General features: G+C 33.9%; 1 protein-coding gene across 1 annotated transcript; it reads left to right on the forward strand.

Moving 5' to 3' along the window:
* Positions 1-9,197: 9,197 nt before the first annotated feature.
* On the forward strand, positions 9,198-10,260 carry LOC109239611 (transcription repressor OFP13). Its single transcript, XM_019406196.1, has one exon. The coding sequence runs from the start codon at positions 9,405-9,407 to the stop codon at positions 10,161-10,163; it is 759 nt and encodes a 252-aa protein (XP_019261741.1). The 5' UTR covers positions 9,198-9,404; the 3' UTR covers positions 10,164-10,260.
* The last annotated feature ends 4,301 nt before the right edge of the window (positions 10,261-14,561 follow it).

The following is a 14,561-nucleotide window of genomic DNA, read 5'->3' on the forward strand; positions in this document are numbered from 1 at the left end:
GTAAGTGCCAAAGTGTTATAATTTTGCACTTGTTTTAATCCGTACTACATTGATTCATAAGCACTCAACTACCTTCAAGTACTCATCAACTATCTTCATAAGTTAAGTATGTGCTATATGTTGCATCTTCAAGTACTCAACTATCTTCGTATTTATTGACAATACATTTTCCTATTGTACAAGTTGGTGTCATAAGTTCAATGTGCTATATTAATTTGGAAAAAAAATTGACCAATTTCAGAGGACTTAATTAATCTTTACAAACATTACTATTAGTACTTTCATTTTATTAGGCATCAAAGGAACAGTTGCAATATTGAAGACAATAGGATTGTTTTGTTAACTTGAATCAAACGACCATTAAGTAATAATAAAAAAGATTCAAAACATAATAATAATTTCATTCATTAATATGAGATTTCATTATAACATCACCAAAATATAACAAGATAAATAAAAACATCACCATAAGGGGTAGACAACTTCATAGACTATTAGAAAAATATCACCATAAGCAAAAAAGACAACTTGAGATAAAACTTCATAATGCATGGACTACTCAATATTCTGGTTCACGGAAAGAGACTTTGAGGTCTTGGATGCGGATTCGGTATCACTAGTTATAACAATGATAGAATTGCTCTTAGCTCCATTCTGGATGGATGGTGTGGGCATATCGTCAAGCATAGTATAGAGTGAAGTTAGAGGATGCTCCTCCAACATCACACTTTTTAGGTAATCAATGCTTGAATCACAAACCACCCTCTCAATCAATTCATTAACCTCAAGCTTCAGCTTACTAAAGTCACGCTTAAGATCTTGGTACAAAATATTATGACTAACGGGTGAACCATAAAGTGGTTGTTCAACAGCTTTTTTGGTCGGAGTCCTATCCATCGTTATGCTTAGATGTAGTTTAGTTTCATTTGATTGTTTTATGTAGGTCTAGCATATTTTTCGAAAAATATATAGGGAAAATTATAATCTCTCAATTATAATAGCTATTCAACTTTCCAGTAGGACTTAAAGTCTCTTGGTAGAGACCCTATGCAACCATTACACTTCCCAATAGCCATATCCGCTCCTCCATGCAGACATTACACATCCTAGCAGCCCCTTCCACTCCTCCATGCATCCATTACACTTTCCAGTAGCCCCTTCCACTCCTTTATGCAACCATTACACTTCCCAGTAGTCTATTTCACTCCTCTATGCACCATTACACTCCTCCATGCAACTATTACTCTCCTCCATGACTACAATTAATTATAGAAGCTTGTCTTTAATTTATCCATCTGCCTATACAAATTTTGGAATTTTTTTTTCTAAAAACTTCTGCCATATAGTGGCATGCACTTCACAGATTTTGGATTTTTTTTTAAACTTCTGCCATATAATGGCAGTGCACTTCATAGGTTTTATCTCATAGTCTTAACCTTAGAAGACTTGAGTAATCCATGTAAAGATTATTTGATCCTTGTTTAGGTTTAGGTTCTCTTTTGGTTTAGGTTTAGGTTTAGGTTTTGATTTTCCGTGTTGATTTTTCCACTTCTCTATGAGCAAATTAAAGTCGATTTTAAAACTTTTTTTGTAATAAAGAAAATAATCTTCCTTGTCGTGTTCTTGGTTGTAAAATGATAGAAAAGTATAGGGGGACTTCTGCACTAAATATATTGTTAAATGACTTCCCAATTTTGATTGGCTATTTTTAAACCAGTAGTCTTCTTAAAATAAATAAATATAACAATAATAAATGGAAAAAATACAAACAATATTATAAAGAACAATCATATTAATCCATTACTTTGTTCCATTTGAAGTCATTACATATAACTAAATAGAAGAAATTATCAAGCTAAGCATTAGTTAATCCTAACTCTTCAACAGAGAAGATCACAACCCCTGATGTAGCCTGAACTAGTTCAAAGTGAAGAACATTCCTTTTCTTCAGATTATTGTCGACAACAAATTGTTTCCACCCATTGACGAGTCTTCTCCTAACACCACTTGTGAGAGTCATAGCCCACTCCTTCCCATTATATCGAAGCATTGTTTTAACCGAAATAGGAGGAAGATAGCCACATATACTCTTTGGAAGAAACTGCAAGAACATAATGTAAAGATAGGGTTCAGGGTTCATTGCTAGTTGGGATAATCAATAGTTATCAAATCATGAAAATTTAAGAAGAAAATTACCAGAAAATCACGCTTAATGTACGATCTGGGCACTTTCATCCAAAATCATGGATAGAATTCTTCTTCAATCCATCCATTAGCATTCATGTTTAATGTATCTATTTTGTTTAGAGAGTTGGAGATGTTGTTCTTGTGTTTAAGAGATATATAAAGAGTAAAAACTTTCAATTTTCCTCCAATCATATTTTTACTTTTCTCTTTGTTTCCCTCCGAAAATTGTATTTAACATTTTAGTCCAAAAATGTCATCTTGTTTTCCCTCCTAGTAAAGAAGCTAGAATACATTAGTCCTAAAATTTAATGAAAGAATTACAAGAAAATACACATGACTTCACACCATAACAAAAAATAGCCCATATTTTTAAGTTTTACCCAACCTAGCCCATATTGTACATATTTTAAAAGCAGTAAGAAATTCAAAATCCGTGCCCCTACAACCATTGCTTCTAAAAGCTATGGAGTTAAATCTATATTCTCACATCTGTTGCTTTCACTCTCTTTTCTTCTCACATATTCTACATATGCTCTTCAAGGGGCCGTGTATTTTCTGCTTCTCCCCTGGTGTCACCTGGTTGCAATGTAAGAAAATTAAAGAGTAGAAGTCCACCATTGAAGGCCATCGTAGATTTTTTGAGTTTGTTAGTTGCTTGGATTGGGTATTGTTCCAATTGATGTAAAATATCAAAAGGAGTTCTAAATTTAAATTTGAAGTGATTTGGAGTAGATTTGAGCAAGATTTGAGTTAACTTTCAGAAAAGACGCAAGGTAGAAGATGAAGTTAGTTTTTTCTATTATTATGTATAATCTTGTATAATAGTGTATATGAGTGGATAACACATTTTATACACCTTTATACAAGTGTCTGTAGACGAACCTCTTCCACGATTTTCAGTTGCAATTCTTGTTCAAAATCAGCACAAATCTCCATTAAATGACTTCAAATTTTATATACAACCTCCTTATACTATTTCTAACAAGTCTAAATAACACCCACTCCAAATTTCTCACAAAATTAAATTCGAAATTTAAACCCACATATTTAAGCTTGTTAAAAATCTAATTGTCACCACCCAAATGAATTTGGTTTGTTGAACTAATATTTGAGTCACAGTTACTGATTCAAAAATTAACTTAAAAACTCGAGCAATCTTTTTTAAAAATTAAATAGTAATTTCGAGAACCTATTGGAGTTGAATGTTGAGTATTAGCCTATTATTCTTGGGCTAGTTGGTTTTAAATTGAAACATGGGTTACAAAATTGAAAACTAAAGAGCCCAATTGTTTTTATGTGAAATTTTCCCTTCAAAAATTAACTTAAAAACTTGAGCAATCTTTTTAAAAAATTAAATAGTAATTTTGAGAACCTATTGGAGTTGAATGTTGAGTATTAGCCTATTATTCTTGGGCTAATTTGTTGTAAATTGAAATATGGGTTACAAAATTGAAACTAAAGAGCCCTATTGTTTTTATGTGAAATTTTTCCATATTTACTCATGATTTTCCTTTTATTATAATTAAGATTAACCAATAAAAATATATATAATTATATATTTACTATTATATAAATAAGATCATACGTATGACCTTAATGAATGAAATTATATAGACGGCTATTATACAAGTGGGTCGATATTACTATGAGTCACAATGATATAATTATCATAGATTATATGACTACAACCATATTAGTCAATTGACTTATATGGTTGCTATAGGCCTATGCGTATGACCTTAATGAATTAAATTATATAAACGGTCAATTACTATGAATCGCAACGGTATAATTAGCATAGATTATTTGACTACAATCATATTAGTGAATGGACTTATATAGTTGCTATAGGCCGATACGTATGACCTTAATGAATGAAATTATATAGATGACTATATTATAATTGTGAATCGCAACGATGTAATTATCATAGGTCATATGACTACAACCATATTAGTGAATGGACTTATATGGTTGCTATAGGCCGATACGTATGACCTTAATATAAACGGCTATTATATAAGCGGTCGATATTACTATGAATCACAATGATATAATTACCATAGGTTATATGACTAAAATCATATTAGTGAATGGACTTATATGGTTGCTATAGGCCGATACGTATGATCTCAATGAATTAAATTATTTAAACGACTATTATATAAACGGTCAATTACTATGAATCACAACGATATAATTAGCATAAGTTATATGACTACCATCATATTAGTGAATGGACTTATATGGTTGTTGTAGGCCGATACATATGACCTTATTGAATGAAATTATATAGACGGTCAATTACTATGAATCACAACGATATAATTATAATAGGTTATATGACTGCAACCATATTAGTGAATGGACTTATATGGTTGCTATAGGCCGATACGTATGACCTTAATATAAACGACTATTACATAAACATTCGATATTACTATGAATCACAACGATATAATTAGCATAGGTTATATGACTACAACCATATTAGTCAATGGACTTATATGGTTGCTATAAGCTGATACGTATGACCTTAGTGAATGAAATTATACAGACGGCTATTATACAAGCGGTCGATATTACTATGAATCACAACGATATAATTAGATTAGGTTATATGACTACAATCATATTAGTCAATGGACTTATATGGTTGCTATAGGCCGATACGTATGAGCTTAATGAATGAAATTATATAGACGGTCAATTACTATGAATCACAATGATATGATTATCATAGGTTATATGACTACAATCATATTAGTGAATGGACTTATAGGCCGATACATATGACCTTAATGAATGAAATTATATAGACGGTCAATTACTATGAATCACAACGATATATTTATCATAGGTTATATGACTACAACCATATTAGTCAATGGATTTATATGGTTGCTATAGGCTGGTACGCATGACCTTAATATAAACGGCTATTATATAAACGATCGATATTACTATGAATCACAACGATATAATTAGCATAGGTTATATGACTACAACCATATTAGTCAATGGACTTATATGGTTGCTATAGGCCGATACGTATGACCTTAATGAATGAAATTATATAAACGGCTATTATACAAGTGGTCGATATTACTATGAATCACAACGATATAATTAGCTTAGGTTATATGACTACAATCATAATAATGTACGATATTACTATGAATCACAATGATATAATTAGCGCAAGTCATATCACTACAACCTTAGTTGGTGGACTTCTATGGTTTCCATTGGCCGATACGTATGACCTTAATGAATGAAATTATATAAACGACTATTATATAAACGGCTAGTGTCTTTAACCATACTAATGGAACTATTATTGATTTTGCTACTCTAGGGGAACTATTTGTTTGTAGAAGAGGTCGAACTTTGGAGTTTCTTTCTTTCTTTGTTATAGAAAATTATTAGGTAAAATAAAAAAGGCGGACGGTAAAATAAAATTCAGGGAAAAATTAGTCTGAAAAAGGAAATAAATAAAGTAGATAAAAAATATAACTACTGGTTTAACTTTTTTTTTAAAAAAAAAACTGATTGGGGTGAAAGAAAGAAATTAAAATTGACCCTGTTAAAAGTGAGATTCGATCTCCCGACCCCTCACTCAATAAAAGAACCAACTACCCCTACTTGACCAATGCACCTATTTGTCTTTTTCGTATTTTATGTGCTTTCGTTTATATACATTGGAACCCTAAAATTTTCTGTATAACTATACATATCCTCTTGGGAAGTTAATCGACCCGCCCAAATTTAGTATGTGCAGTGGATCCGCCCATGGTCCCTTGATGCTCTATCTTCAGAATTTCAACTGGTTTCTTGCTTCTTCTTCTTCTTCTTCTTCTTTTTCCATAATCTTAATCTTAACTTTCGTTTATCCTAATCTTAATCATTTTCCCTATAATCCTAATCCTACTATGATGCCTCCAATTGAAAAAAGACATTGCAGTGGAACTTTACCTTTCGATATACTAAGCAACCTTCTTGAGGATGTACTTGATGATATTCTTATACGCATGCTTTTACTAGATGCTGTGAGAGCAAGCATCTTATCAAGGAAATGGAGATATAAATGGTGTAGACTTCCACAATTTACTTGATCTCGCCCAACTATGCCTTATAAAAAGGACTAAGCGGTCGCTGCAAATATAATCCGGTTTACAAGTTCGGAGTCGAATCCCACAGAGAACTAAGGTTTAGCTACAGTTGTTCACTATCACCAAGAAGACAAGCTTGAACAATTCCTAACTTATAGATATTAAGATTCTTGTGTTTAACTACTTAACTAACAAATTAAAATAGTAAATTAATAACTAACGACACTGAGGGTTAGAGAAAAATTAAGGAGGTCTAGAGTTATGATTTTCCCAATTGTCGGAATCCTTCCCACTATGTCTTCTATAATTTCGCCTAAGTATTCTCTACCGATCATGAGCACTCTTATTACCGTAAATCTCTCCCGAGTAATTACGATAATTTACTAGACGCACTCTCCCGAGCTACGCTAGCTGGCTTTTAATACAGCTCACTTCAGATCGCACCCAAGGCTTCGTTATCCCTAATCCCACCTTTAAACCCTCGGTTATTGATCCCTCATATACTCTGGGAGTGGTGTTGTTCAACAATTACCTAAATATGCACTCTCTCTCGAGTTATGCATACTAAATAGGCACAGCTAATTGAGAGCTCTTCAATCAACCAGAATATAAACGTAGTTGAACAAATAGAGAAAAGCTATGGCTCAATTATATAAAAATATAACAAGAATTTATCCTACAAAAGGTTCTATCAAACTCTAGATAACAAATTAGCTATTCATAATAGTATGTAAAACTACAATACTAAAAGTCATAACCAACAATGAAAAATAGGAAGAGGAAGGAAAAACTCGTAGAAGAATTCTCCGCCTTGCTCCCAATGTGTTCTTGCCTCCTTAGGTCGAATCTATGTCCAAAATATGTCCCGCCCCCCTTTCTTGGCCGGCTTCCTTGGTTTAATATAGGGTTTAGGGCTTAAAATCCCGTGTTTTGCACATAAGTCCCTGAAATTTCCGCCTCCTGCCGCGGTTTTGCCGCGGTCGCGGTGGAACCGCGGCCAAACATGCCCTCTGATTCTTCAGTTGTCCGCGACCATCTTCTACCGCGGTTCTGCCACGGTTTCGGTGGAACCGCGATTTTTCACCCTGTTCCGTTTGGAATTTGGGAAAACGTAAAACATGAAAGTTGTAGCCCTTTGAGTTATCTTTCCAACCATATATTGTAGAGCCCAAATGGAGTTCTGAGAAAAAAGTTATGTCTATTTTACTAGACAGTGCGCAATATGCCTCCTCAAGTCTTCGTTCGTACTTAATTATCAAATTTGACCCCCGAACACGATCCCGGCTTAATTCGAGCTTTTACTCAGACTTCAAAGATTCAAATCACTTAAATTCATTCCATAACATCTATATAGGTCGGAATCACACCTACAAGGCATAAAACACACAATTAGTGCAAAACACTAGCGATTAAAGCGCAAACTCAATTAAAGTGCAGTAAATTCGAGTGTAATAAGCGACTAAAATATGCAATTATAGCCTATCATCATTACTCTTGATCAAACACTTTGGAAAATACACCAAACAAGTTACTTTGAAAATATTATCCGCCACATTTTGACCCTTCATGAAGGACCAGTTAAACAGTTTACACTCCCAATTCCGTATTTGAAAAACTTTACTTATATTAGACAGTTGTTAGGGTTCCTCTCTGAAAATGGCACCGAACATCTTATTCTTAAATTTTCGACCAGGGAGAAACCATACAAATTGCCTGCTTCATTTTTCAAATGTTTGCATTTAAGGCATCTATCGCTTGAAGATTGTTTAATATCTCCTCCACCAGCCTTCAGAGGTTTTGGAAGGTTAATTAGCTTGAAGCTATATAATGTTACAATTTTGTCCAAATTGCTTGGAAGCTTAATCTCTCATTGCCCGTTGCTCGAGCAATTGGTGCTTGTAATCTCAGATAATTACCACGGTGTCATTGAAATTAATGCCCCCAAATTGAAGTCCCTTAACTTCACAGGCAGAGTAAGCTTTATCAATTTAAAAACTATTCCTCTTCTGGCACAATTATCGCTTGGTCTTAGGGGAGGCTATATCCTGGAATCAAAACATCACATTATTAGGTTTTTTGAGTCTTTTTGTGCGCTGGAACATCTCCAATTGGATAACCATAGTGTCAAGGTAAATGTGCTTCATAAAACTAAAGCCAAGTCCAGTAAGAGGTTTTAAGTAAATTTAATAAAATTAGTTTCTATGTGTGTCACACGTGCGTGCATCTCGCGTGTCACAAGTGCATCTCGCGTCAATAAATAAATACTTTTATCACATATATTGTTAAAATATGAGTGCAAATACAATTAACTGACTACTTTAAAAATCACTATATTTTTGTCGTTTTAAATTGATGGCTAAATATAGTGATGGCTTCTAGAATAAATTAATGTCAAGAGAAATAGATATATGCATCACAAAAGCATCACTAGTCACAAGAGAAAGTTAAAATGATCCTAATATGGTAACCACAAATAAGTTGAACAAATGAAAAAGTTTGTGAAAGGTAGCAAGTATCTTATAAAATTTATTAAGGTGTGCATAAACTGACTCGAACATCATGATTATAAAATAAAAAGACAAATAAGTTAAACAAATGTTAGTTTAAAAAGGATAATCTACTTGTATTATTACATATGATGTAACTGCGGAATATATCTTTCATAAAATTCTGTAGCCAACATAATTAAATAAGAACCTGCTCATGATTAGATTAGGAAATTAAATTATAAGGAGGCAGCACTTTGTTGGCTAAGCAAACTTGATTATAAAATTTCCTTTAATGCAATTAGAATTTTATAATTTTAGTTGCAATAAATGTACTGCTATGTTCATTTCTTCGTGATACTGCATTTAAAACCATTAAATTCTTCAATACATACAAATTAAATAACACACATGAATGGACCTACCACCCCCCATTTCTCTCCACTTTCCTCTCACCTCTCCTTTATATCTCCCTTCCCTTTTGCTATTCCTTTTTATCACACCATTAATACCCCCAAAAAATCACAATTTTTTTCTATCCCAAAAACAACCCTAGAAACTACCCAAAAAAGTTAGATTCTTGATCAAATATAACAAAGGGTACTACTAAGCTATTATTATGGGCAAGAAAATGAATCTTGGTTCATGGCAATGGCCATCTTGTGCAAATTCCAAGACTCTATCTTTTAGAGCAAATGACAACAACATTTTCAAGACTATAAATTCTGTCTTTTTTGACCCTTCTGATCATGGGGTTGAAAATATTGAAACACCAGAATCTTGGTTCACAAATTCCTCAGAATCAGCTAGTTTTTCAACAGAATCTGATGATTTGTTAGGAACAGGTGAACCATTGGAAATGATCATAAAAGGGGTTCGTTCAGAAAGGCTTTTCTTTGAGCCAAATTGTACTAGCTCAATCTTGAATGAAGAAAAACCAAGTCAAAATCAAGAACGAGCACTAGGGAAAATAGAAGAACAAAAAGTAGAAGAAGAAGCAGAAGAAGAAGAAGATGAAAACTTGCCATTTAAAGAAAGTGTAGCATTGGCTATGGAATCAGAGGATCCATATTTAGATTTCAAGAAATCAATGGAAGAAATGGTGGAAACACATGGGATTAAAGATTCTTGGAAATCATTACAAGAGTTATTAGGATGGTATTTAAAGATGAATGGGAAAGTAAATCATGGATTTATTGTAGGTGCTTTTGTTGATTTGCTTGTTGAGTTTTCTATAATTCCTCCAACTAATTGTACTTCTGATTCATTTACTACTTATTCTTCTGCTGCTTCTTCTTTCTCTTCTCCTCGGACTTCAATAGGACATAAGGAGATTGAGGAGCAAGAAAAGAGGGGGAGTAGTAGTTCATTAGGATGATAACTACTCTATTGTCATTTTGTGTATATTATTAATTGCTTAGGCCAAAGGAAAAAAATATACATATTGCAAAAAGATATTTTTTTCTCCCTTTTAATCCTATCCCTTGCACTAACATAAACTTTTTGCATGTATACTCCAAATTAACTTGAGATTAGTGCATCATAATACAACATTTATGTTCTCTAGTTCTAAAACGTGAAAGTTTCGCTGCCACCTTGCCTTTACGGAAATAAAAGGAGCTCCACTTCTCGAACCGGGACAAAAAGCAGCTCGATATACGAAGTATTTCGCGTTTACGTAGGGTTCAGAAAAGAGCTGCACCTAACAGCTGATGTAGAATTTCCGCTAAGGGGATAAAAAAAAAGTTAAAAAAAACTATAGCTAGTGGAATTGAACCAGCGACTAGCAAAATTTTTGAACCCCTTTAACTAGGGGTGTTCAAAACCGAACCAAAACCGAAAACCGAACCGAAACAGAAGCTTAATGGCTTATTGGTATTGGGTTAATGGTTTAACGGACGGGGAACGGATTAAAATTTTGTTATTAACGGCTTATCGGTTTGGGGGCGGATTTTTCAATTTTCTTAACGGATAATCCGTTAACCCGTTAAGAATATATATACATATAAAATTTATTTTTATCCATATATATATTAAATAATCAAAAACCCTTCTTCCACTTCCAGTACTCTATCTCTATTCTCTATTACTAATTTACTATTAGACAAATTTTAATTGCTTGCTTCGCGCATTCTTTTCAATCCTATCAAACCAAATTAATTTACTTGATTGCTTCACGTATTCTTACCACCTCCAGTAGGTGCAGTGGAAGTACAACAACTTAACAAACAAGAGATAGTTTAGCAAGTAGAATCTGCTGTTAAATTGGGTTTAACACATACATTTGCAGGTTTGCTTGCATGTAAAAAAAAAAGTCAGTCCGCACACATTTCGGCAAGTGTTCTGGGATTGTTTAGAAATTAGAGCGACACCTAAAGAAAATTGGAGCAGTTATAAAACAAGAGCAGAAAATCCCATTCTTTGACCAACATTAGCATACATTTGAAGCACAGCGAAGCAAATTTTGGACCCTCGCTAAATTTGGTAAATTGTGTCATGTGCAATATAGATTGAATTAGGCCGATAAACCGCCCGATAAGAGCTAAACCGATACCAATCCGCCCGATATCTTATCGGGTGGCTAGCGGATTAATACATCTAAAAGCCGATAACCAATAAGCCAAACCGTTAAGAGTAAATAACCGCCCAATCCGCCCGATAAGCAGCCCTACCTTTAACACTAAACAATGATTTTTGGTTGTGCCAAGGGGATTCAAAATATAATATATAGAGGTACAAATCAAATTTTGCCTTATATGTAGAGTATATTTTCCAGCGAAAGGGTGTTCGGGCCCCCCGAAATTTGTCCCTGGCCGCAACCCAAGGAAAAGTGATGTAGACAACTTAACCTGATGCAAGCATAACGGCTGATTTCATGACGTGAATCCGTAAACTATAAGTCATACGGACACAACTTTACCGTTTCTCTAAGTCTCCATTTTTCTAGAATAGGGGAAGAAGTGAAAACATTATATCATATGTTACGCATAATGTCAAAACCATTAATTCGCCATACTATTTTTCTTTTCGATAAACCTCGCGGATGCCTTGCTACCGCAAATGATAATATAAGCTCAACTACTTAGAGCCAACTTTAGGTGGATCAAAGGTAAATGGAATTTATGTTCAATGAGTTCACCTAAATTCAGTATTTTTAACATAAAATATAAGAAAATTAATAAAAAAATTTAAAAAATATATATATCATTTTTTCAACTCATAAGTTCCATAATACATAATTCAGTAAATTCTGGATTTGTCTCTAAGCGAATAATACCTCATAAATGCAGTGAATATCACCAACCTAATCCATTGGTCCTTCTCGTGCATTCCATTAGAGTAATGTTGCTTTTGGCAAAATATCATTCTACCATAAATGAATTTTGCAAAATATCATTCTACCGCATCGGAAACGGCTCAACAACAATATACCGGTATGATCCTACAAGTCGGATCTAGGACGAATAATGTATACGCAAATCTTACCCTTATCTTGTGCAGGTACAAATGTTGTTTCCGATAAACTTTCGGCTCCACATGATAAACGGCTCATACATCATAAATTTTCTACGCATGTGTCTACTGAATTTCACAAGCTTACAAACACTAACTTTTCTATCTTGTCATGGTCAAGATAATGTTTGGCAACATTAAATGAAGCACAATAGTTAGACAATGAAGATTAAGCTGTATATATTATTCAAAAGAAGAACCATGTGTTCATTGATAGAAATTTGTGCCAAAAAATCTCTGATGATGTGATTATGTGGTGTGAATGAGAATAGTGTTTGATGAAAATCAGTTAAAAGTAGTTTTCTATAGGGAGTTGGAGGCAGATACAGCCTGAATAACGAGGATTATAGAAGTTAGGACCATCTTGTACCTAATGCTTGTCTTTCAACTATATGCCCACTATTGTTTGGACCATTTTCTGTGACTTTAAACTGTGAAGCTGTAAATTTTGGTTTGGCATGATTTGTCAGTTAGATACTCTAACTTAGCTAGTGACGATTTGAACACCTTTACTTGTATGTCTCGTGAACATTTTAAACATTTTACCCCTATTGTCCCAATTAGTGAAGTGTTAAGTATGTGAGATGTTAAAAAATTAAAAAGAGCATTTTAAACAAAAACTTTTATGATTAAAGCTATTAAATATTTTTCTTAGAACTACGCAAAAACTTTATAAAACAAATAATATGGACCGGAGATAGTATCTTCTGTATGCTTCACGAAGAGGATAAATCAATTATGGACAAATAACAACGATTAGAAGAAAACGGTAAATTTTTTGAAATAGCCACTCCTGAAATCTTGGTTGGTACCTTTATGCTTATGAAATCAAGACGACCAAAATACCAGGCTAACGTACTCAGTAAAAATTAATTGCACGAATTCCTCAAACAGTGCTGTATTGAATAGGAAGCAAACATAGAAACTATTTGACTATTTCATCATTGAAAAGGAACGATGACAACATTGCTTTATGATGAATAGTTGTACCAATCTTGCACATGCATGTAGGAAAACAAAACAGTGCCACATCCTGAATGAGGTCACTATTAACTGACACCAAATGACCAAAGTTTTCATTCACTTGTTTCTTTTTTCTTTTCTTTTTTTTGTTTACCAGATTCGAGCCGGAAAATCCCATATTGTAAGCAGAGGCAAACCTATGTGTAACCTTCAGGGTTACCATACCCCGTAAAGTTCGGCAGAAATCTTTTATATGCATATTTAGTGGGCACTGGTTGAGCATAATATTAGTGCCTCCATGAGTTCGCCTCTGATTGGAAGTAAAACGCACCCTAATAGAGGCGACTCTATACCCAAGGCTGATATTCGAGACTTTGGTTAAGGATGAAAGAGTACTTACTATTTCACCACAACCTTCGTTGGTCATTCAATTGTTTCTTGTCACATCATCATCATCCATTGTCCAAAAGAAGCACAATCCGACCACCTGCTTTCTACAGTATTCTGCCAATATTGCATTTAAAAGAGTGGTAGAGAAAAAGGATTTGGTGTGGGTGGGGAGATGTGGGGACTCTTTTGAACAAAGTTTTTGAAATCCTTTTGCATATGAAAGAACTAGGAACATGCAAATGTACAACTACATGATTAGGATGATACAGTTAACACAAGGAAGCATGCAATGTACAACATGCATGATTAGGTTTATAAAATACAGCATACAAGGAAGCATCATTTCCTGCAACCACAACTTTGCTGCCTGTCAAACAGGTTGAATCCACAAACAGTGGCCCATCTAGCGTAGACGTAGCGAGTTTGGTCAAACCCGCTGCGTCTAATTAAGCTTCATCGCCACAACTAAATGCAGAAAACTGACATTAAATCAAGACCTGGAAATTTGACAAGTTATTGGTGTAACTCTAAGCAATCAATCCATAAGTAAACTGAAAAAGAACTACTCAGCATGCATTGTACAGCAAAATCAAAATTTTCAAGGTTGACAACAATAGATGTCATCAAGAGATGCAGACTCACTGCCAATTTATAATGATAAGTTTCAACACCAAATTGCTAAGAAGTTTTACTTCCATTGCTGTAAGGAAAGATCTCTAGCTTGACATCAATTTTTTCATGCCCTATATCACTGGATGTTATGGCATTTAAGAAACATATCCACATACATTATCAACTTACAACTTGGACACTGCTTCATCCTAACATCTTTCCAATGACAAGATCTGAGACATTATCCAAGAAATTCACATCCAAGCATAGAAGTGTCGAGATGTCACATACACAACCA

This window comes from Nicotiana attenuata, unplaced genomic scaffold (genome assembly GCF_001879085.1).
Source record: "Nicotiana attenuata strain UT unplaced genomic scaffold, NIATTr2, whole genome shotgun sequence".
NCBI classification, from domain to species: Eukaryota; Viridiplantae; Streptophyta; class Magnoliopsida; order Solanales; family Solanaceae; genus Nicotiana; species Nicotiana attenuata.